This window comes from Lissotriton vulgaris, unplaced genomic scaffold (assembly GCF_964263255.1).
Source record: "Lissotriton vulgaris unplaced genomic scaffold, aLisVul1.2 SCAFFOLD_744, whole genome shotgun sequence".
Classification (NCBI taxonomy): Eukaryota; Metazoa; Chordata; class Amphibia; order Caudata; family Salamandridae; genus Lissotriton; species Lissotriton vulgaris.
This window is the reverse complement of record NW_028241174.1, coordinates 821,924-847,093: the sequence shown is the minus strand read 5'-3', so window position 1 is coordinate 847,093 and position 25,170 is coordinate 821,924. Positions and strand designations below refer to the sequence as shown.

General features: G+C 44.4%; 1 protein-coding gene across 1 annotated transcript in view; it reads right to left on the bottom strand.

Moving 5' to 3' along the window:
* The window catches only part of LOC147672095 (E3 ubiquitin-protein ligase TRIM58-like), a 190,197-nt gene that overhangs the window by 12,235 nt on the left and 152,792 nt on the right, over positions 1–25,170 (bottom strand). Inside the window, exons 4-5 of the mRNA XM_086948038.1 lie at positions 14,782–14,804; positions 6,317–6,366 (exon numbers count right to left, since the gene is read on the bottom strand). Coding sequence (XP_086804164.1) covers positions 6,317–6,366; positions 14,782–14,804 — 73 coding nt within the window. The remainder of the gene's footprint in view (positions 1–6,316; positions 6,367–14,781; positions 14,805–25,170) is intronic.

Sequence of the window (25,170 nt, the reverse complement as noted above, 5' to 3'; positions counted from 1 at the left end):
GAAAGACATTAAATTCTTTTCACTCAAACGCACCTACCCCTATCTGCAGAAAGCTTTTTACGTAAACCATAATTTCAATCCTCACCAACAAACCCCTAGACCTTGGGGTCATTTTAATAGAAGAAATACAGTGGTTGGTTTTACTGACTCCTCAGCAGAATCTTCTGACAGCTCAGATCCGGAGGAAGGAGCTAGTGGCCAGTCACGTAATCAATCCCATTTTTTAGCCAGAGGCAACTCCGAACCCCAAAAGAAAGGAAGGGTAAAACAACAACAGAGATGGCACAACCCCCCCCGGGGAACGCCAGGCAAGACACAAATTTTAGCAATGGTAATCCCTGACTCTTCACCTGACCTTATTCCCATTTTTAACATTTCAGGGCACACCCTCTCCACTCACGAATCCTCTCTTCTTCGGAAAGGTTTATCTTTTGTCCCGGCGACCTATCCCAATTTTCTGGACCTCCAGTCCAAGTTGATGGCTTTCTTTCGTAAATTAAGATTACGCTCCTACTTCGAACTTAACCCATCAGAGCCTAAAATTGTTGTGACACCATTTAGACCACCATCCACTTTCTCTCCAACCACCAACATGATCCCTCGTGAGATTGTCACCTTTGAGAAGGTTATCCTGAAAGAGATTTCCGAGCTTGAGAAAACACATCTCTTTATACCTTTCAATATTTCATTGGAAGAGAAAACTGCCATCACCACCCTGAGAAATAATAATGAGCTGATAATTAAGCCAGCCGATAAGGGAGGGGGCATTGTCCTACAGGACGTTGTTAACTGCAAAGAGGAATTACAATGCCAAGTCTCTAACACCGACCATTATTGTAAACTCCCCTGTAACCCCACCAAAGAGATACAGACTCTGATTAGGCAACTGACTACAGAGGCCCTTTCCAATGGCATTATTAGCCAACATAAATTTAATTTCCTGAATACCACCAATCCAAGAATCCCGGTCATCTACATCCTGCCTAAAATCCACAAAAGACTCGAAAATCCCCCAGGGAGGCCGATAGTGTCAGGTTGCGGGTCGATTTTGGAACCACTGGGTCATTACGTCAACTATTTCTTAAAGGACTTTGTGCCAGTAACTCAATGCTACATTAGAGACAGCATGCATATGATCAAACTCATTGAAAATCATGCGTATGATCCCGAAATTGAGACTCTCTGTACACTAGACGTTGAGTCTCTTTATACCAACATACCCCAGAGAGACTCCTTGCTCGTGATGGAAAGCATTCTCAATACCCGGCCCAGCCCCCACCGAGTTCCCACTTTATTCATTATACAGCTTCTGGAGATTTGCCTCACCCAAAACTTTTTCATGTATGAATCCCAATACTAACAGCAGGTGCGGGGTACATTTATGGGTGCTATTTTTGCCCCAACCCTGGCGATCCTCTACATGGACTGGCTGGAGACCAATACCATCTTGTCTCCTAGCAACCCATTCCACCAAGGGTTGCATACATGGAAAAGATATATACGCGATATCTTTCCTATCTGGGGTGGTGCCTTGGACGAGCTTCGTGGGTTGTTGCACTGGCTAAATAATAATTGTCATGGCCTTACATTCACCCTATCCCACAATAAGCATAATATCTCATTCTTAGACCTTAATATTCAACATCAAGATGGCACTCTATATACTTCATTGTTCCGTAAATCTACGGAAAGGAATACCCTACTGAGCTATGACAGCTGTCACACCAGTGCCCTGCGGGATAGCCTGCCATATTCTCAGTTTTTAAGACTGAGGAGGAACTGTTTCAAAAAAGAGGATTACTTCTGTGAGGCTAATACCCTATCTGGGAAACTCAGAGCAAGAGGCTACCCAAGACGCTTGATTAAGAACTCCATGAAAAGAGCTTGGTACTGTCCTCGCGAAACTCTCATCGAGCCCAAACCTAAACAACCATCTGACAAATTGGTATGTGTAACCACCTACTCACCCATCTCAAATCGTGTCAAGCAGTGCATTAAAAAGAACTGGCACATACTGAACTCGGGCCCTTTGAACTGGGATACTCCCCTCTTTGCCTTTAGGAAAAACAAAAACCTTAAGGATCAGCTAGTAAGGGCGGCATTACCAACAGTGAGAAATGTTACTCTCCATGACCATTGGCAACTACCACGACTCCGTGGCCATTCTAGATGTGGTACGTGTGTTGTTTGTGATTACTCATTAGATGGTAAGAATTTGTCTATAAAGATGTGAGAAATGTATTGAAAACGTTTACTAATTGTAACAGTTGCAATATCGTGTATGCCATTTTTTGCCCATGCAATAAGATATATGTGGGCCAAACCAAACAGAAAATCATGCTGAGGATATCCCAACACCAGAGTCGCATCCGATGCAAAACACCTAATGCCCCTTGGTTGAAAATTTTTTGGATAAAGGACACACAGAGAATGACATTCGCTGGACTGTAGTTTCTCAGATCACTGTTCCGCCCAGGGGTGGTGACCTCACCCGCCTACTGAACAGAGAGGAGCTCAAATGGATTTTGAAGACTGACAGTCTTAACTCTGGACTGAACCTGCAGGATGAATGGACTGCTTTGATATAGCCTTAAGCTCTGAGTCAGCTCTCATGTTTACTGTAAATGATGTAATGTTTTACTTGCACTTATGTAATTCCCTTGATACATGTCACTTTCACTCTCCCTGGGCACTTCACCCCTCTAATATGGCCGCTGAGCGCAGTCCGTTTTCTATTATTATGCCCTAATTTACCAAATGGTCCTTGACCAATCGGCACTCCACCCTTCCAATATGGCCGCTGAGCGCAGTCCGTTGTCTATTAATATGCCCTAATTCACCACATTGTTTTCGACCAATCGGCAACTCTTATATTCAGGAGCTCACTCTCCTCCCTTGAGCACGCCAGGAAGCACGAGTGAAAACTGACTCACCCGGTAAGCTTGTCAACTGACTTACAGGCGAACACTTTTGCTTTAGGTCTCTGCCTGTTTCTAATGCCTAGGATTTCCTTGTAGGTTCCCCTGGCGCCGACGGATACCATTGTGTACCACGGCTCCCCTCGCCTGATTGCGGTAAGAACCGGATCCCTCGGCTCCTATTTCCTCTCCACCTCCCCCAGTGCTAACCCGGTCACCTAATTAAAACATTCTTTTTATTTAGGGCGGGCGCAACTCTCCACTGCCTTTTCCTTTTCAAGATCTCTGGTAAGACTGATCCTTCGGCAATGTTGCCTGCCTTCGCGCCGCTCACATGCCCCGTGGTCTCCCGTTATACGAACAATAATGGTTACTCGCACTGCGGTATAAATTACCTCTCGGTGGATGCGCACTGGCACCAACACATCCACTGTGATTAGATGACGAGGCCGAGTTTAATCTCGTATATGCGGTTCCACAAGTCTAGACACTCTTGTCTAACAGCAGTATGTAATTTCCGCATAGTTCACGGAATTGCCTCACCAGCGACAACGCACGGTCATAGCTGGACCTCTGCAATTCCACCAGCATGCTCACCCTAATCACTTTATTTTACACATCTTCCTGAAATCCACACGCTCCTATAGCGGAGCCGATCACTATTCACCACCCCGTGGTCTGATAGCAGCATGACTTTACGCATAGTACCGTCCACGCATTGAATCAGTTGGACTACCGCAGTCCTCACCAACAGGCCCGTCCGAACCACCATGCCAATTGTCCTTAAATGCCACCTGGTTTCTTCTTTGCGCTACACAATGGTAACTACAAATCACTTGTTCTGGGAATCCTAATCTAAGTAATTAAATGTTTATATTTTCCTTCTCCCCCTTCTAGGCATTTAGAGGCTATATTATTGTTAAGGCTTTCACTGAAAATGTCCTGATGATGGTCCCTGTGATTTACTAGGGGTCCGAAACGCCGTCGACCTTTAAGTACCAAAAAACAAAAACGTGATTACTATGTGTTTCAATAGTGCTTTGTTTAAATATTCTCTACAATTGCATTCATAACAGAAAAACATGTTTTGCCTTATAAAGCCCTTCTTTGCTCTCTATATTCACCTTATGTACCTGCTCTGTGAGTGCTGGGCACAGGCTTGTGTTCCACACTGGCTGACTTGTGGAAGGTACTCTGTGTGATATAACTACGTGTAAATTGAGTAAACTTTGAAAGACCACTGTCTGGCTGGACATGTCACTCTTAATATAGATTGACTCTGTCTATATTTTATTTATTTTTTCAACTTTCTTGCATGGGACCAATGTTGCATGTACAAAGTATGTTCCCCGAGGTCCCTGCTGACTAATTTGGGGCCCCTTGTTGTTGTAAAATAGACTGCAATAGACAGCACAATGTACTACAGAGTACACTGCAGAGAGTACACAGCTCTAAAGCACGTACTGTCCTAGATGGTAGACTGCACTAGACAGCTTGCTGTACTACAGAGCACACCACTGACAGTACACTGTGCTAGAGTACCCCCCCCCCCCCCACTGTCCTAGAGTGAGCACTGTAATTGAGAGGCCATCGTACCATACTCTGTGATAGATACTCACAGTACTAAACTACACACTGCTCTAGGCCACTCTTAGCACAAGAAAATACACTGTACTAGACAGCACATAGTTCTAGGCAGCATACAGCACTGGAAAGCACAACACAATAGGCACCAGACAGCACACTGTGTCACACTGCCATAGATGATGCATTACTCTAGATAGCACACTGCACTACACAGTACACAATACTACACTGACCACAGTGCTGCACTAGACAGTACACAGTGCTAGGGAGCTCACTTCACCAGATGCTACACAGTAATAGACAGTATACTATTTTAGAAAGCACACTGCACTAGACAGCACACTGCACTAGTGGATACATTGTATTAGCCAGAATTCTGTACTATGCAGTGCACTGTACAAGATGTCACACTCTGTGGAAAAGTAAGCTGCAGTAGACCTCACACTGAATCAGAGGGAACACTGTACAAGACAGTCCAACTAGCAAGAGCACTGAGCTGTGTGGAACACTGTACAATACAGTACAGTGCACAAGACAGTAAAGTGTACAAGACAGTACAGTGCACAAGACAACATTAACAAGAACCTTGCACTGTATGGCACACTGCCCTAGAGGGCACACTGTACATGACAATACAGTGAGCATGAGAGAACGAACAAGAACACTACACTGTATGGAACACTGCACTTGAGAGCGCACCATACAAGACATTGCAGTGCACAAGACAGCTCACATTGCTGTACACACCGTAGTTTACTAGAGATGCCAATAACCAGATACAGCCACAATTTCGGGTACCATTTTCATCCTACAATTATTTTCGATGTTTTTAAATCGGAGAGGTAAGTGTGCATGTGTGTGTTTATAATACATATCTAAAGCTTGCACCTGTGCATCTGTGTTGTGAGTGAGAGAAGCTTGCTCTTCGGTATGTGTATATCTGGCCTGTGTGTGAGACCTGTTCTGAGTGTAGGAAGCTTGTATGCCTGCGTATGCCACCTATTCACCTACCCCTGCATGTCCTAGACAAGTTCTGGCGAAGGGAAGCTTGCACTTCTGATGTGTTAACTATTATGAGTAACAGAAGCTTGTACCTCTGCATCTCATGGACATGTGCACAGTGAGAGAAGCTTGCACCACTTTTGCACATGGAGGTCCTGTTCTGAGAGAAGGAAGCTTACACTTCCATGTACGTATACCTGGTCTGAGTGTGGAAAATGTGCACTTTCTGAATGTGTTAGACCAGTTCTGAACTACAGATACTTGCACTTCTGCATCTTCTAAACATGTTCAGAGTCAGGGAAGTTTGCACCTAGGTCAATAAACCCTACTCAACACACTGTATCAGTATACATTAAACAGCACACTCTACGAAATGGCAAACACAGTACTGGACTGTCCTATACAACACAATACCCCAGACTGCCTACTGTGCACATAGTGTAAAACACCTGCGGTACTAGAAAGAGCATCAGACATCACCCTGCACTAAACACTGCACTGCACGAGAGATTACACTGCAAACTACAGTACACGGAGTAGAGCAGGACTGCTTTTGATTAAAAGTTCACACTATGCAGCCTCTCCCCGTGAGAGGACTGTACTGCAGCTTTTACATGCTCACGGATCAGACACACTTTAGCTTCACTGTGTCCATGATCGAGCTCCCCCCTGAAGGGACCCCTTTGGATTGTTAGTCATTTTTAGGCCCCTGTTCTGGGCCATGGCCGGAGGTTCGGGACTTAGAAGGGGTCTTACCACAGATCCGTGGGGTGGGGGTGAATGGGACCTGTCAGCTCAAGTCCACTTACCTTTATATTTCTTGATCTTTCCTGGACCTTGAAACGTCACCTCCTCACACCTGAAGGGACACAAATCATCTTAGTGTCACAGAACACACAGAGACTATATTATCTGAAAAGTAACAGCACAAACAGACGGACGCTTGCACGCACACACACCGACACACACACAAATACACATACTCTTTATTTCTCACTCCCACTTTGTCTCTTTCTATCACAGTTCTTGGGATCTCAAAGGCAGATGTGAATAATGACACACACACTCTCAATCACTCCCTCTTTAACTCTTTATATATAACTTCTGATCTTGTACTCACTCTCACAATATCCTGTCTCTCGCTCTCTCCCTGTGTTGCTGTCTCTTTCTTTCTTTCTCCCTCTCCTTCTCAGATGTCTTGTCTAATCTCAGTAGTGCCGACTATAATTATCTGTGAAATCCTGCATCCTGTCGGGGAAAGCTTTCAACCTGGAATTTCTACATATCCTGCATCTTTGAATCACTAGGACCCTGCAGTATCCCTGCATTGGACTCGCTGAAGTTCTGCACCTAAGTATTTATACCATAACATAACATAACATACCATGTGTATTTGTAAAGCGTTACGTTCACCACTACGGGTATCTTGGCGCTCAATAACAGATGTTTGTTGTTACCCAATTCAATTGTACTCATTTTATCAACCTCGGATGGATGAAAGGCTGAGTGGACCCGCTGGGATTTGAACCTGTAACCATGAGGTCGAACACATGTCCCTGCAGTAGATGCATTAGTCCAGTGAGCCACCAGACCCGGCTCAATTTATCAAGCCCTGCACCTTGTAGGCTGTGAGCTCCTGCACCTTCTGCACCATGGACTCTATAAGTTCCTGCCCCTTGGCGTCTTTGAGCTCCTGCACCTTGGAGTCTCTGAGGTCTCGTCCCTTGAAGTCTCTGAGGTCTCGCTCCTTGAAGTATAAGGAGGTCTCGCCCCTTGAAGTCTGTGAGATCTCACCCCTTGAAGTCTGTGAGGTCTCACCCCTTGGAGGCTCTGAGGGCCTGCACCATGAGGACTCTGCTTCCAGGAGGGAATGAAGAACGTGGCAACCTGGATGATCGACAGCTGCCTCAAGCTCAACTCAGGAAAGATAAGGTCCTCATCCTCGAACCCTGCAAGTCTGCCTCGGACAGCTCCTGGTGGCCCTAGGGCCCTGGGAAACCCACCCACCCCCACAGACTACGCACGCAACCTAGGCATCATCCTCAACTCTTCCCTCGCTATGAACCGCCTGGTCAACGCCTCAACTGCCTGCTCATCCTCCGCAAGACCTTCAAATGGATCCCCCCCGGGACTGCAGAAAGACCGTCAACCACATGCTCATAACCAGGAGACTGAACTACAGCAACGCCCTATATGCCGGAATCAACATATCTCTCCTACACACACTCCAGACCATCCAGAATGCCGGCGCCAAACACATCCTCGGAACTCCACTCTATGAACACATGACCCAAACACCTTCAAGATCTCCACTGGCTCCCTGTCGAGAAGAGGGTCACCTTCAAACTCACCCACGACTACAAAACCCTCAACAACATCGGACCCAAATACCTCAACAATAGATTATCCTTCCACGTACACAAGAGGAACCTCTGCTCCACCGACTTCGCCCTGGCAGAGATCCCCCGCATCCGCAGGAACAGAACAGGAGGGAGAGCCTTAAGGACCTCAAGACCTGGTTGTTCGACTGATCCAAAGCTTCCATCCTCCCCCAGCACCATGAGACTCACACGGGTGAGTAGCACACAATATAAACCCCTGATTGATTGATTATTTGACTTGCCCCTTGGAGTCTCTGATCTCCTGAACCTTGAAGTCTCTGAGGTCCTGCACCCTTAGGATTTGCACCTTGGAGTCTATGAGGCCCTGCATCAGAGTCTCCGAGGTCCTGCACCTTAGAGTCTCAGGTCCTGCACCCTGAAGTCTCTGAGGTCCTGCACCTTAGAGTCTCAGAGGTCCTGCACCCTGAAGTCTTGGAGGTCCTGCACCTTGGAGTCTCAGAGGTCCTGAACCTTGGATTCTCTGATGTTTGATGTTTGGGGGTTTTTATATAGTGCACGCACACTCCAGGGAGCATCTTGGCACTGTGACTTCATTCCTAATAGATTGTCAGGTGGTTTTAACTGAGCTTTAGGTGTCATTTATACAAGGGTTTTGCACTTTGATTCGGACAATCCATAGATCCAAGATTTTAGTAATTTTTTAAAGGTTTTTTCTGATGGGGTTGCTCTGAGGTGAGCCGGAAGTATATTCCAGGCTTTAGCGCCTAGGACTGCCAGTGATTTTCCGCCTTTGGTGGCCAGTCTGAACTTAGGGATGGACATTAAGTTGGCCGTAGCTGACCTGAGTTCTCTGTTCGGATGGTATCTGTGAAATTTATTAGACAGATATTTTGGGCCGCGCTTATGAAAGCCTCTGAATGTAATCAGGAAGATCTTGAATAATATACGTTTCTGGATGGGGAGCCAGTGCAACATGTCCAAGGCGGCTGATGCTGATGACTTTCTGGGCCGCAGCATTTTGAACCATCTGTAGTTTATGCAGGGTAGATTTTGCCACCCCTGCATACAGACTATTACAGTAGTCAATTCTCGATGTAATAAGAGCAATTACTACTGTGCGACGGGCGGGCAAAGGCAGGTAGTCAAAGAATTTGCGAAGGCCTTTGATAATGTTAAAACAGACGGCAGCCACTTCCTTAGTTTGTTGTTTAAAGGATAGCATGTCGTCGAATTTTATTCCTAGGTTTCGTGTTGCACTGATGGTGTTTAGGGGGGCTTCCGCATCCGTTGGCCAACAAGTGTGTCGGGAGAAGATATTGTTTTTTCCGTATGGAAGGATCTCTGTTTTGGCAGAGTTGCATTTAAGATGGTTATCATGGATCCATTTGAAAGTCGCAGTCAGACACTTTTTCAGGACCTGTTCGGCCCTATCTGTATCATCATCCAGAACTAGGACCAGTTGGGTATCGTCTGCGTATGCAACTGTGCTTACATTATGGGAGGCAATTAGATTGATCAGGGGTGCCATATACAGATTGAATAGGGTAGGGCTTGGGCTAGAGCTCAGTGGCCCCCCTGAACTGATCTCCTTCTCCTCTGAGTGGAACTGGCCCCATCTGATTATCTGTTTTCTGTGTAACAGAAAGTTTTTAAACCAGTTCAACACAGTGCCCCCTATGCCAGCCTCAACTAAGCGATGTAATAAGATGGCATGGGACACCGTGTCGAATGCTGCAGATAGATCAAGGAGAATTATTCTTCCCCTGATCTAGTGCAGCTCTTATGATTTCTGTTGTTGACAAAAGTGCAGATTCAGTAGAGTGGTTAGCTCTAAAACCTGCCTGATTTGGATGTAAGATGTTATTTTCCTCTAAGAATGTTGAGAGTTGCTTGTTGACCAAGGTTTCGGCACATTTACATAGAGCGGGGAGTTGTGAAATGGGTCTCAGATTGGTCAGGACAAATGGATCATGTAGGGGCTTTTTTTGTAATGGTTTTACAATCGCCGTCTTCCATGTAATGGGGATTTCACCCGATTGGAGTGATGCATTAACAATGACGTTAATCATGGGATTCACCTCATCTTTTATTGCATGGACCAGTGCGGGGGGACATGGGTCAAGTGGCGAGCCGGATTTAATTTTTGACATTGTTTGTGAGGTGTCGGCCAGATCAATTGTGGAAAAAGTGTTCCATCTAGTTATCTAGGAATTAGTTTCTAGGGCTATGTTTTCATTATTTAAAGGGATGACTGGAAAATTTCTCGTAATGTTGACAATTTTTTGTTCAAAATAGTCTGCAATCTCATTGCAGAAGGTCTGTGATGGAGGTACTTCCTGAGACAAAAACTTTGGATCTCGAAAGCTCTTAACCACACAAAATATCTCCTTGTGATTGTTCTGAGATGCTTCTATCTTATTTGTAAAGTAATTTATTTTGGTGCATTTGATTTGTGCATGATAGTTTCGTCTTGCTGTTTTAAAACTGTCCTGGTCATCCTTATTGTAGTGCTTACACCATTTGCGTTCCAGTTTGCGAACTGTACGTAATAAGTCTTTTAATTCATTGGTGTACCAAGGGGCTGAACTTTTCCCTTGTTTAGGTTTAGATTTATTGGCTCCTCCAGAGGTCATTTTCTCCCCTATGGATCTCATCCATTTTTCGTAACTAAGGTTGTCGCTAGTCACATTACCAGTTATCAGAGGTTTGTTCTCTTTAACCCACTTTGGTAAGTCCGGGTGCTCAATGATTTTAGTCCAACAAGGAGTTGGTTTCTTATTTCTGGGTCCGTTAGGTTTTGTATTGTTGGTTTCTTCCGTTGTGAGATGAAATGCTATAAAGTTATGGTCGGTCCAGGTCTGGGGCAGGGGAGTGGATACTTTGATGGTATTAAGATTGGAACAGACACAGTCTAATATGTGGCCCGCTATATGTGTGGGGTCATTCGTAAGAATTGTAAGCCCTAGCACCTGCATAATGTCTTTAAAGCATTGTACGTTTGGGTCAGTCATGTTGTCAAGGTGAAGATTTACATCTCCCAGTAATGTGAGGTTGGCTGCTTTGAGCGTCAGTGTGGTAATTACTTCCCCCATACTGTCCAGGAAATGTTTCATTTGGCCTGGTGGGCGATAAATTAATGCTCCAGAGAACGTGAAGGAGTCATGGGCCTGTAGGTTAAAGGCTATGCTTTCAGCTCCTTTAATGTCAGGTAGTTCAGAGATGCTACAGGTGAGGGTCTCACGGTGTATGACAGCAATCCCCCCTCCTCTTTGTATAGGTCTGTCAAGTCTTTGTATCCTATAGCCGGGTGGTAGTGCACAAGTGATGTCTGGATTGGACCATTCTCTCAGCCACGTTTCCGTGACCATGAGGCAATCCAAATTGTTCTCTGAGATCAACTCGTATATGTGTAGTGCGTTCTTGCACATGGAGCGTGCATTGATTAGTCCACCTTTGATGGTATTATATATGATTTTAGGGGGGTCCTTGACATGAGGTTGTAATGTGTGTTTGCATATCATGCACGTGATAGGTCCTAGCCATTTATCGACTTCTATGACATGATTACAATTCACAGGGTTAGTATTCAGAGACAATAATTTTTCTCTAGACATCTGACCTGGTAGCATTTTTGACAGGTGATGCAGCCCCCAGCCCGTCCTTAGCGCGGACGGGCGCAGACGGGCTAGAGTTTGGCTCGACTTCGGCGCGCTTCCGGCGTGCCCACTGATCGCGTCCGCTGCGCGAAGGGATCACTGTATGCTTTTATGCAGGAGCCTCGAAGACTAGAGCGCTGGGGCTGTGTGTACGCCCAATATGTCCGCCAAAATGCTGCCTCTCACTCAGCACCTTAATCGGCTGGGTGTGGGGCGATTTTACAGTATTTAGCAGTCAAATGACAGCGGTTATCTGTGGGCAGTGCTCCTTTTAAAATCAAAACACTTTGCGGCGCAAATTAATATTTTTAAAACTAATCAAACAGTTTCTAGCAAATTGCTTTCACAGCTCTATTCTATCCCCCGGCTTCCGCCTCAGGGGAGTAATGGGCAATGAGGTCTCGCGAGCAGAATCGAATCTCTGCTTTTATGCAGGAGCCTTGAAGACTAGAGCGCTGGGGCTGTGTGTAGGCCCAATATGTCCGCCAAAATGCCGCCTCTCACTCAGCACCTTAATCGGCTGGGTGTGGGGCGATTTTCCAGTAATTAGAAGTCAAATGACAGCGGTTATCTGTGGGCAGTGCTCCTTTTAAAATCAAAACACTTTGCGGCGCAAATTAATATTTTTAAAACTAATCAAACAGTTTCTAGAAAAACGCTTTCACAGCTCTATTCTATCCCCCGGCTTCCGCCTCAGGGGAGTAATGGGCAATGAGGTCTACGCCTTAGAGTCTTGGAGGCCCTGCACCTTGGAGTTTCCGAGATCCTGCACCCTGAAGTCTCTGAGGTTCTGGACCTTGGAGTCTCTGAGGTCCTGCGCCTTGGAGTCTCTGAGGTCCTGCTTCATGGAGTCCCTAAGGTCCTGCATCTTGGAATCTCTGAGGTCCTGCATCTTGGAATCTCTGAGGTCCTGCACCTTGGACCCTGCTGCAAATTTTGTTTGTGGATATCTCATTTCAGTCTTTGGTTTGACTATGTCTTGCTGGCTACTTCGAACACTTCCCTAAGTTGGGTCCTTGACTTTTCTTCTATCGCTTGTTGCTCCCAGGTGTCTTTCTGTAAACTATCAGAGGATTAGCCCCTCTGTTATGACCCAAACTGCCTTCAGTTGATCCTAAACCACGTGCACTGGATATTCACTCCAGGGCAGCTCCAAAAGGGAAATGGCGACAAACAGGGGCTCTTCTCTGCAATTCCTGCCTGTGTCTCTTTCACTCTCCTCTTCTCCACCTCCCTCTGCGTTTCTCCCCCCTTCTCACTCCCTTCCTGGTCAATCGCTTTTGTCTCTTCTGTACCTCTCTTTCTTCTTCTACCTTCTCTCTATTTCTCTCTCCCCGTCTTTGTTGACTTTAGTGAGGTTTCTTGAACACTTTCAAAGATTTGAGGATTGATTTGATGGTGACTGGAGGAGGCTGTAGGTTGAAGGGAAGTCAGTGAGGGACAAAAAAAGCTTTCTTTTCACCAAAAGCAGATTTGAGGAACAGTTGGGTTAATGAGGACTAGTGGAGTGCTTTGAAGACAGGAGCGATATTACTATAGAATAAGTCAAATGAAAGTATTCAGATGAATTAATTTCCAGGTCAATAGAACTAAATCTAACAAATGGAACAGAAGGGTAAGTTTAAAGTGTACTTTTTATGGAATGACCAGTGGATTTATATATACCTGTACTTTGGACAATACATTGTGGTACAAGCCCCTTTATGTGGTTAGTGTTCTAGTGCACGCAGGACATCTTAATTCAACTGCAATTTTCCCTAGCCTTGGGCAACATCTTCAAGTACCATTCCTTCATGTGCATCTTTATGGCACTGAATGATATCAACATAATCCATGCCTATTTTATGTTGTCTCTTTTATTTTCAAAAACTGCTGCATTCCAACCTCTTGTCGTTTCATAAACATTTTTCTTTTGAAGCCCTCATAGGGGCTGAAACCGATGGATTGATGTGCAGTGCATTACACATGTCAGGTGAACATATCACCATTAGAGTACAGGTTTGCTTTAAAATGTAATAACTGCTCTAATGACTCTAAAGCTCTTCCCTTGGGAAGCCCTAGGGGTCGATTCCGATTCGGGGAAAAACACTCCGAATAGCCGTTCGGAGCGTTTTTCCCGTACCAATCGTACCCTGCAACGTCCCCCGTACGTATGACGAAGTACGATTCGTACCAGGAGCCGTACTCCGTACGAGTCGTACAGAGACTGTACCACTCTAATATCCGTACGATTCTCCCTCGGAACCCGCTGTACGCGACAACTGTACGGTTCGCGGCTGGTTTTTACGACCCAGCAAGTACGATACGTGTTGGGTACGCACCGTGCAACCCTTTTTCTACAGGAGCTAAAAACAGCCGTAAAAGCAGAGTTCGCGCCAAAACAGGTACAGACGGCCCCCCGGGTACGGTGTATACCCCCCATGATCGCAGGGTACGCACCGCTCCCCTGCAAACATCGGGTGTACGAGCCGTTCCCCATGTACGATCGGTGTATGAGCCGTACCCCATGTACGATCGGTGTACGAGCCGTACCCCATGTACGATAGGTGTACGAGCCATTCCCCATGTACGATCGGTGTACGAGCCGTACCCCATGTACGATCGGTGCGAATTGACCAGAAACAGTTTGCAAATTGTGCCCACTCATTTCTATTGGTAATTTAACTCTGGGTCCTGGGGCCATTTACAGTCAGAGAGACACAAGCAATAGATTTTGCAAATTCCTTAAACTAGGGCATAAAACTAGGGATGCAGCCAACTATGGCCCTGGACAGGCTCCTGATTAAAGGATGAGACAGAAGGTGTGTGTTTTAGACGTTTGCATTTATGTTTCAAAGGACTAGAGGGACATTTGAGGATTGGTCACGGTGTCAGAAAGTACTGGAGTAGGTTTTGAGTACTCGGTGACTGTGGAAAATGTGAGGTAGTTTCTGTGGACAAAGGGGCTTTTCCTGGACACAAGAGAGTTTCCCTGTAGTGAGGGGGTATTTTCATAAGACTAGGAGTTTGTGGAGTCTCAAAGTGATTTTTTGAAAACTCACTTAATGTTTCTTAGAATGAAAAGGAGTTTTTAAAGACTGTGGATGTTTTGAGAACAAGCGCAACACTGTTTGTAAGGTAGGAGAGTAGTTATGAGGTGATCTACATATAATAATTGCAATAGGTGGTATTGCTCTGGCAGCAGAGTGGATTTCTGTGAGCTCAGCACTGACATTTCCACCCTGCAGCCAGACCTGCTCCTTACACACTGAGAGGAGGACAATAAACTAACCTTACCTGTCCAGGGTGCTTCTAACATCCTGAAAAACAGAAGAACAGAGAGAAGGACATGAGTTTCCACAACCAATTTTAAATTCTTGCAGACGTTTAGGTATTAGTTGTGCAATTCAGGTTAATGCAAGGATCTCATCTAAGTAGACACTAGGGTACCAACCTCACACCACAACACAGACAGTTTGTGATATTCTGAATAGGGTCACATGACACAGCACAGTTAGAAATATCCCAAATGGGCCCTCAAGACAGCAGAGCTTTAAAATTCTGGCAGTGAGTGAGGGCAGATGGAGTACAGTCTGATATATTCTTAATGCGTCATGTATAATAGTCTCTTGTTCCTGAGATCAGGCGGCATATCTTGATAAAACTCCTGCATCACTAGAAATATTTGGTGATATACCAGAGAAACAACTAGTATCCATACTCAAAGTGTACTTCACCAACATACTTTTAACGCTCTTATACGGAATTAAATGTGTACCTGTAAATAGACAAGGATTTTGGATAAAGCACAGGATCAGACCCTTAAGTCTCTTGTTTCTGTTAGCAAACGTCTATCCATACAAGCTGCAAAACGAGAACTGGGTATAACCCGTACTCAGGAAAAAGCACTACTGTCTGCTATACCAGGGTGTTTTCATTCACAATAGGAGGCTCTTAATACTCTGTTAAGAATTGGTGACACTCGAAATGGAACAGCCTCATTCATTAAATTATGATCTGTGTAAAAAATTGGACTTTACTCTGAATTGTTTCAGTTTGAAGAACACATTAATAAATGAATGGACGGACATAATTCAGGTTAGGGAATCTTTAGGGGAGGGCTTGGAATAATTTTGCAAACTACTCTGGTGGGCATGTCTTTGACTTTTCTAACAGTCTTGATCCCAACAATTTAATTGAAACTAATTGCAGAAAGTTTAACGAAGAGATTACAGTGACTTTGGATAAAATAGTCCCATTATTACGATGAAACCCTGTAACCATCTATCTACCCCATGGTATAATGAGTCATTAAAAGCAACAAAACTAGAGTTCAGACAATTAGAAAGGAAATCCCATCAGTTTTACATGGAAGATGACAAACAACTGTGAATAAGTATAACAAGCATTTACAATGCAATGATCTCGGCATTGTTAAAGTTAGAGCTATTGGGATTGCTCATTACATTATTTTTATTTATGTTTTTGTTTTTAAAACATATAAATAAATGGCATTGTCATTTATGATGCCAATAGCTTATTATCTCGCAAAGACCTATTGCATTTGTACCCACGCACAGAGCCACACACACAAAGCCACCCACACACATACACATACAGAGCCACCCACACAAAGCCAACCACACAGAGCCACCCACACAGAGTCACCCACACAGAGCCACCCACACAGAGCCACCCACAGAGCGACCCACAGAGCCACCCTCACACAGACCCACCTACACACCCAGAGCCACCCTCACACAGACCTACCTAGAAAAAAAAACTACCCACACAGAGCCCAACACACACACAGAGCCCAATACACACACAGAGTCACACACACACACACACAGAGCCACACACAGACAGACAGAGCCCCACACACAGCCCCCCCCACACCACACACAGAGCCCTGCACACATACACACACACACACACAGAGCCCCCCCCACACACACACACACACACAGAGCCCCGCACCCACACACAGAGACAGTCCTGATAATGGCTCTAGAAGTGATGCTTAAAGCCTATAGATTCCTACCTTGACAGACGCTGGCTGTCCAGAGCAAACACGCATTCCTTCCATCCTCTTTTGGGTATCTGATTGCCAGTACCTTGCCTGAAGACCTGAGACTGACACAGCTTTCCAAGCCTAGTGCTGCAAAAGTTTGTGAAGTCCAAATAGTAATACATTTGCACCCATTCAATGAATACTTCTATGGGCCCAAGAATCAGAAAACAGAAGTCTGTATGGTGAGGGTACTGAATTTACAAGGTTAACCAACTTCTCATATCCGGGTCTCCTGTGCCCCTTGATGAAAGGGGCACTTGGGTCCAGCAAAGAAATTCAAAGAGTAATGCCAAGTCAAGAGCTGCAGTTGCAATTCTGGACTTTGACAAAATGTTGGGGGCACAACCTTTTCAAGCCATGCTGAATGTCTACAGGGCAAATTGGATTGCCATTGCAAGCTATAGGTCTGATATCTGGGGATTGAAGGATTTGGGAGACCTCCAAATAGTGGAGATTACGTTTTTGTGTAATCTGCTCAGTCTCTCAATCTGTACTCTCCTATATTACCCATCAGGAAGTGGGGGTAGGGTATATTTCTGATCTGGTGTTTTTGGTTCCACTACTGCACAGGATCAGGATGTGATCACCCCTGAAGTAGAGCTAAATCAGAAAATAGCTAATGATTGCTTGAGCTTGAAGAGGGTGAACAGTATTCCCTGGCTCCACTATATCAAGATTGTAGAAGAGAAAATGGGCACCCTATGTTTGTGTCCCCAAACGATCTTGCCAGGCGAGATCTGATCTGGGCCTGAAAAAAATATTTGTCTAGTCTCATTGATTCCTATCAACGAGGTTTACATTCCATTTCCTACATTGTTTGCTTGCAGAACGACAAGGATGGCATAAGGTGGCGGGATTGGGATCTTGTTTGTGCGATACATTTTCTTCTCAGGACACAATGTATTTTCTGCTGTTGTGTGATCAATATTGCTCCCTCTGTCAATGTTTTATAGTAACAATATTAAAAAAAAGGGGGTTATTTACAAGCAAGGCTGTCACTAATTTATATCTAAATGTTAACCAGCCTCCTGGAATGTTTCAGTGTTGCTAATTTTTGCAGTTAAAAAAAAATACAAAAAATATATAAAATTGGTATCATGCAAGCTCTGTTTTTATTATTTGTATGTTGTTCTGTTTTACTGATGAGATTTTAATGTGTTTATTCAGTGACTATTTATTATGTGTGTATTTTGGTTTTGTTGTGTGCAGTTTTATCGTTTTATTCAAGAGAAATAAGTATTTTTATGATTAAGAAATACTTCTATGGCAGAGTTCTTCAATCTGTGTTAGGCGCGCCCCTCCAGGGGGGCCCGATACCATCTCAGGGGGGGGCGCACACTCCACAGGAAGATCTATCCTTTCAGAGTCTATAACTGTCCCGAGGCGTGCAAGTCTTCACACCTTCGAATGGAGTCTGTTTATTGTCGAGCTCCAGTAACTGAGAGCTGGAGGGGAGGGGGAGGGAGGGGAAATAGATAAAGCACAGACTTGTGCTTTTGTGATGTAGAGACCTAACAGCCTTCCCAGGAGGGGGTTAATCGGTAGAGCTGGGATGCTTCAGCTGCAGTGGGAGGCAGGGTCTCCCCTGCTAAAAACGAAAGCAAACTAACAGACAGTCCTGTTCCTTTGTGTTCGATTTCATAGCAGAGGATACTCCTTGCTTCCCACTGCAGCTGAAAGGACAGTCTTTACTTGCTTTCAGTCTTAGCAAAGGAGACATCCTGCCTCCCAAAGCAGCTGAAGCATTTCAGATCTACCAGTTTAACCCCATACTGCGAGGAAGCTCGTTGCAGAAAGGAGACAAAGTTTCTTTTAAATGTGCACAGGCAGGGACCGCAACACCCACAGGGCTTCAAGTTACCAAAAGAAAAATGCCAGCCATCCATGTATTTTTTAAACAGCTTGCAAACTGCTTTTCTTGACACCAAAGATGCTTATAAATAATAAGTATGTATACATTTGTAGTGTGACTTTTCTATCTTTGTTCCATTACATATTTTATTAACAGTCATGGACCATTCAGGAAGCCCTAAAACACAATTAAAAGTGCTACTATTTATATTTGTTGTTCAAAGTATGCACAGACAAGTGATGACAATACAGCTTTAGGTGACTATTTATTTTTGTACCAACTGGGCCATCAAAATAATGAGCTGGCAACCCTAACCATAAAACTGGAAGTTTGTTGAAAGATCTGCACATTTATTTCTTCCACCTTGATCCCTGGTTAATGCCATAATAGCAATAGTTTAACGTATCTGAAACCCTACGCTGCCGTCAATAACATGCTGAGTTACTTCAAGTGTCTGGGAATGCACCCTGCATTCAGACAAGTCACTCCTCATTCTCGCTTTTCACTTTCATGTTCACCCTGCACTCACAGTGATGACAGTGCACTCACACTGATCACCATGCACTCACACCATTCACCCTCTCACCCTGCGATCACATGCACTCAGACTGATCACCACGCACTCACACCATTCACCCTGCACTCACAGTGATCACAAAGCACTCACACTGATCACCATGCATTCACACCATTCACTCGCTCACCATGCACTCACAATGATCACCATGCACTGACTCTGATCACCATGCACTCACACAATTCACACGCTCACTCTGAACTCAGTGATCACTCTACACTCACAATGCACTTGTGCTGTTCACGCCGTACCTCACCCTGCAATCACCCGAGCAAACTACTCACTCTGCACCAATGAAACACTTCACTTACATGTCCCCCATACTGCTCAATGTGCATATTCCTTCACATAAGACCATCACTAACCATACATTAATTTGTCCCACCCTGCACTTACATCCGCACCCAAATTCATATGGTCACCTCACTCTCCCTGCAGTGACTCCTCTTACCCTACTCCCACACTGTTGCATCGCTCAACGTGCACTCACATGGGTACTTCTGACACCCGCACAGCACAGAGGTTTAACGTGCCTGCTACAAAGAACGTGTACCATGCAGATCAAAGAGTGTGGGTAATCTATGCGTAGCGCTATAAAAAAAATGAAATTTTGTCAGAAAGGTGCTATGGAGAGATGGGGTGCATTGTTGGTGAGTGGTAGTGTGGAAATTCATGGAGAAGGAGGATATGGGGGAGGGGCACCAAAACAGACTGCTGCACTATGTGCGACCAGTGCTAGGGCCAGCCCTGGATGGGAGTTTTAGCCCCCCCCCCGAAGTTCGGGTCTTGTTGCGCCCGATACACAAGTATGGGCATGTCGTGCCCCATCAAGGTTTTTGTCCTAAATTACAAAAGGACATATTTACATGCACTGCAATCCAGCCTTTGATTGGTTCCCTTAATAGAGGCCGCTCTGTTTTTGCCCTGATGACATGGAATAATTCCTAAACAGATTCTTGTAAATACTGTTTTGTTTCATTTCTTTTTAATGTGATTGATGTGAGAGAGTCTATTACTATTTGCAGAGAAATGTTTTTGTTTCATGCAATTTTAGATCAAAACGAGTTCACACATTTATGTTGGTGGTGTTATTATTAATCTAGGTCATGTGTAACACAAAGCATCCTAGTAAAAAGAATGTGCGCGCATTTTCGCTTGGAAAATTGTGTTTTGAGCAGTGTAATAAGCCTCTGTCATTTCACCACACCCATTCACAAACCTGCAGTTTGCTAAGCACTCTTATTGTTTTAAACATTATTTGCCGAATATGGCCCGTGATATGCACGTGGCAGTCGATTATGTAGTGTACCAGATTCCTGAAATTTCTGTCACGTGGTAGGCGGGCCCAACATCTTAAAAAATTCAGCTGGGGGGCTCAACCTACAAAAGTTTGAAGACCTCTGTTTTATAGGCACAGATTTACTACTTTATTGGTAAACCAGTCGCTATGTAAAAGTTCAAGTTCCTGATCCAAAAAGTAAAGTAAAAAACGCATCAAAATGTGAACAAGAAAAAACAAAACACAGAAAGAAGAAATAGGTGTCACGTTTTTTGCATGTGAACAAGAAAAAACAAAACACAGAAGGAAGAAATAGGTGTCACGTTTTTTAGATACAAAGCTGATGTTCAGTCTCAAGAGTATTCAGAGGCTGCGACAGTAGGACAACACTGCTGCCTACTTCAGTGCGGTTCAGTATCTCGAGCCCAAGCACTATTTCAGCTTGTGGCAGCGCACCAAAACCTTGGGCTCCTTTCATCAATTAAGTTGCCCACTGTTACCACAAAGGGTGATAATGTAAACAAAATGGCATAATATCAAAACATTTCGGGGGAGAAATTGTAAGAAAGACACATAACTAGGTAATTAAAAAACTAAATTATTATTTAATATTCTATAGTTTTGACATTTATAAACAGTTAATAAAAACACACAATATAAATCAGTTATACAAACAAATTCGCTAAATCAAAATAAATCATATAAAATAACTTTTACTAGTGGCAAGCAATAATATTCTATTCGACGCGCGTTTCGGCGTTGTAGAAAACGCCTTCTTCAGGAACCACAGTAATATCTGCAAAACATATTTAATACATGAATGAATGAAAACAAGCAAAAATAAACATACAGTATACATATAGTCTAAAAAACTTTTTTGCAGAACATGAGAAAATGTATACACAATTAATAACCTAGAAAGATATATAGTGCCAAAATAACATTCACTCCCTACTTATGTAGCTAACGAGATAAAGCCACATAAGGTACAAAGTAACATCATTAGTGAAGTAGTGTGGCTCACTGGTTAGAGGCGGCAGACCCGAGAGCAGAGGACGGCCCGGGACCAGGGTTCGATTCCCGGCGCGGCAGGTTTCTGGACCAGGGTCAGCGGACTCGATAATTCTCTCGCCTCGGTGCCCACTCTGATCAGTGTTCACACTCGGCAACTCTGGGCATTAGCTTGCCTCATCTTCACTAACGGCCCCACCAGACCGCCGGGGATGCCTGGTCTCACCCTGGAGATACCCATTAAGGGACCATCTCTCAGGGAAGCCAGGAAGGGGTCGAAGCGCCTTGGGACCCTACGGGTAAGTAGTGCGCTATATAAATGCCTATACATTTACATTTACATTATATTTTGAGCAGTGGTAACCCTAAGGGGAATCACGACAATTATGAATGAAGGTCGTGATTTTGTAACTGATCTGATACAGAAGGTAACAATTGTTGCCATGTGCAGAGACTCTAATCTGCGCAAGCCTTAATGATGTTCACATAGTCTCTATAAGATACAAAACTATGTATAAAAGGGATTTGATATCTAAGAGGTGATCTATTCACTTCACACCTCCTAATTGTCATGGATAGTTCCCACATTGCATTAATTCTAGACATTCAAAGAAAATGTCGCAAATAGGTAGTTTTAGTGGGACTTAGGTTTGGAGTATATAAGTTCACTTACCAAAAAGCACGAAGCGAAGGATGTGACAGATATGGCTTGTCTTCCTTTCTAAGTGAATATCCGCAAATTGTAATCTAGGAATTAGGTTTGTTGAATGACAACATTAGCGGACAAAGCTATCATTGCGGGTCTTTACACATTCATGATGGATAATATCAGAAAGTCAATGTTGAAAACTGTCACCTTAAAATACCTAACTTCACTCACTCTTGGGCCTAATCGTCTTATTTACTTCTATGGAAATACACTTCCACTGAAAATGCTAGATTTAGGTTTTATGGTTCAGTGGAAAACAAAAACTTCTCTATTTACATTATGGTGTAGGAATTAATGAGTGCTTACCGAGATAGAACATCACTGGTTATTCATATTACACGGACACCTTTAATTGCAGACATGGAAGTATTTTTCTATTGAACCCGCTGGTCTTCAAGGATGTACAACTGTGAAGTTTCAAAAAGGATGAAAGGTATAACTTATTGTTGACCCAAGAAGGTGAAGTTAGAACCTTATATCAAAGTAAACTTATAATCTCCATCACTCAACCCACTATATATAGGTAATTAAGTCTGTGATTGGGATAATATGACAGGCATGCTAAAAATTAATATTGGCGCCTGTGTAATAGATCGGGTTATATCATTTGTGGATGTGATAAAAAGTACATAGAGTTTGTAGAATGGAATTCCGCAAACAATTAGAAGGTGCAGGGTTTGTCATGCAAGAGAAATCCCTTACCAAGGAAATCCTTTTAAAGGAAGCTGCTAAATATTCTCGAAAAAGCAAAAGACAAGCGGGATGTCGTCAAGTCTTAGGTTAGTCCACCTTCTGACGATGATAAAAAGAGTTCCCTTGCAATGCTGCAGTGTGGGGGTACAGAAAATATAACCTCTTTAGATTCGCCGTAAAAACGGTTTACGTTTGAAATTATTCACAGAAAACGATTATGAACGCATCACCTTACCGGGAAAGTAGAATGTGTAAATATGCTGGTTATGCATTAATGGAACAGGACGGCTTGTGTGAAATGCCTTCGTGGGTCGAAATGTAGTCAATAAAATGCTGAGTTGCCTTACGATATCTAGGGAAAATAAAGAGGTGGGCAGGAGGGGCGGGAAAAAGGGAAACACATAGTCCATTAGAATAGTTCCCTCTTTGGCTTCCAAATGGTGCAGGACAGATAATTGGGTCTAAAAATATCAAACGGGTTCGAAGAGGGAAAGGGGAAATCTTACCTCAACGGTAACGATAAATCCGTTGATGTCAACCCGGGGAGCCGCGCTAGAGAGTTGCTGGCGTCCCTCAGCCGTTGGAAGCAGGAAATAACTCGTTGCACTATGCTACGAGTCCTTATGAATGGCCAACATGAAGGAATTCGAGTGACGTAATGGAAGAGTGGTTCCGCCTAATTAAAGGGGAATCCATCCATTCATCCTTCCAAATGATGTGTCGGTAGCAAGCCGTACTGTGATGGACCAAAGGGCTTATGTATATTAGTGTAACGCGATAAGCATATCGCATGGATAGATATGCGGAGACTGGCGCTTCTATAAGTCATAATTATATAGATCTCACAATTCAATCAATGTAAAGCGTCCTGGAGATTGAAGCGTTCCGAGAAAAGGGGGAGGGTAGGGTAGGCGGGACCCAAGCCGGAGGTGGGCGGTGCACAAGGGCGGCGTGTGGGCATACACGACCGATGAAAAAACACACCTGACATCCTTCATACAAGAAAATATGTATATAATAAAGCTAAAAACTTCCTACATATTTTGGTTATTCTCTGTCTGAAAGGCTGAAGGCGAGGCAGAGGCCCGAGAGAATGCCTGTGTAATGACACTTTAACGTCATAGAACTCCGTGGCAATTCCAATGCAACGTTCTCGAACTCCAAATGTTAGATATAAAACTGAGGGTACTCTATGCCTTTTAATACAAGGTGTCCTGTCTCCGTCTCCCCAAAATGTAAACATATCAGTGTGCTCCCTGTTTTACCTGATAGAAAAGCTGCCTTCCACACGGACAGTGTGGGGTTGATTTATAAACGGGTTCGGTATAAGTGTGAGATGGGGGTCACCGGCACTCAATTTCTGCCCAGTTTTTCTCGTGCTGCGGCCGTCACATCGCTCTGTGCGTCACTCACTCATTTATCTCAATTGCCACAAATGTGAACACATTGTTTGGTGCTAAGGGCTGGATTTGGGCGCTATATCAATACCTGGCCGACCTTCTTCGGGGCATATCACACCACTGGAGCTGTGCTTCAATGTCGTGCTGATTACAGACTGCTTGTGATGTCATAACCAGGTGTGTTAGGAAACTCTCCAGAGGCACCGTCTCACATTGTGTGCCTTATTATTGGCAGCGTTTTGAATATGTATGAAATGAACAGAGAGTCAGCAGCTGGCCTAAAACTAGTTGAGAGCCCCTCTGATGAAGCCTCGCCATAGTGTACATTTTAGAGCCGCATAAAGGAATCCTGAACAGTAAAAGGACAGAACGGCTGGACAAGCCAGATATCACAGGCCCAGCCCGGGCTCGGAGCTGCGCAGATGCTGCGAGCGGACCCAGGGAACAGAGGAAGCGGCGCCCTGGGACTGCTCTAACGAGCGCACCATGCTCCCTGGCTGACGCAACCGCCTCCGGGAACATGTTGCAATGAGAGCAGAGCTGCTACTGTAATGCGCCTCCGCGAGATGGCCTGCGCTGCCAAATAATTAAATAAAGAAGCCACGGAAGGCTTATTAAGCGCCAGCACGTTTCTCCGAGGCGAAGCAAGAATGCCTCGGAGAAACCAGCGTAATTTTCAGATTCTGGGACGTGGTTTTCTTTCTCTCCTCTTCCCATTGGCTGGAAGGTAAAATTCCAGCCAATGGGAAGAGTAGAGAACCAAAACAAGAAAGAAGAGAAAAATCACGCCCCCGAATCTGGAAAAGACAGGGCTTGAAATGAGTGACGCCCCTCTCTCCTCCAATGGCTTGCCTCCATTTAGGAAGCCAGCCAATGGAGAAGAGGGGCAGGTTTAAGCCCCCATACTAAAAAACATTCAATCTCGGGCTGTACGAGCACTGCTGCACAGTGCAACACTAGTCGGAAACCTAAAAAGGAGATCCGCACATTAGAAGCTATCTTTTACACGGATTCTACCTTAGCTGGCGCTAATAATGCAAAGAAGGCCTTTGAGATCTTCCGGGGCTCATCTAATCCTCAGTGTTCAAAAC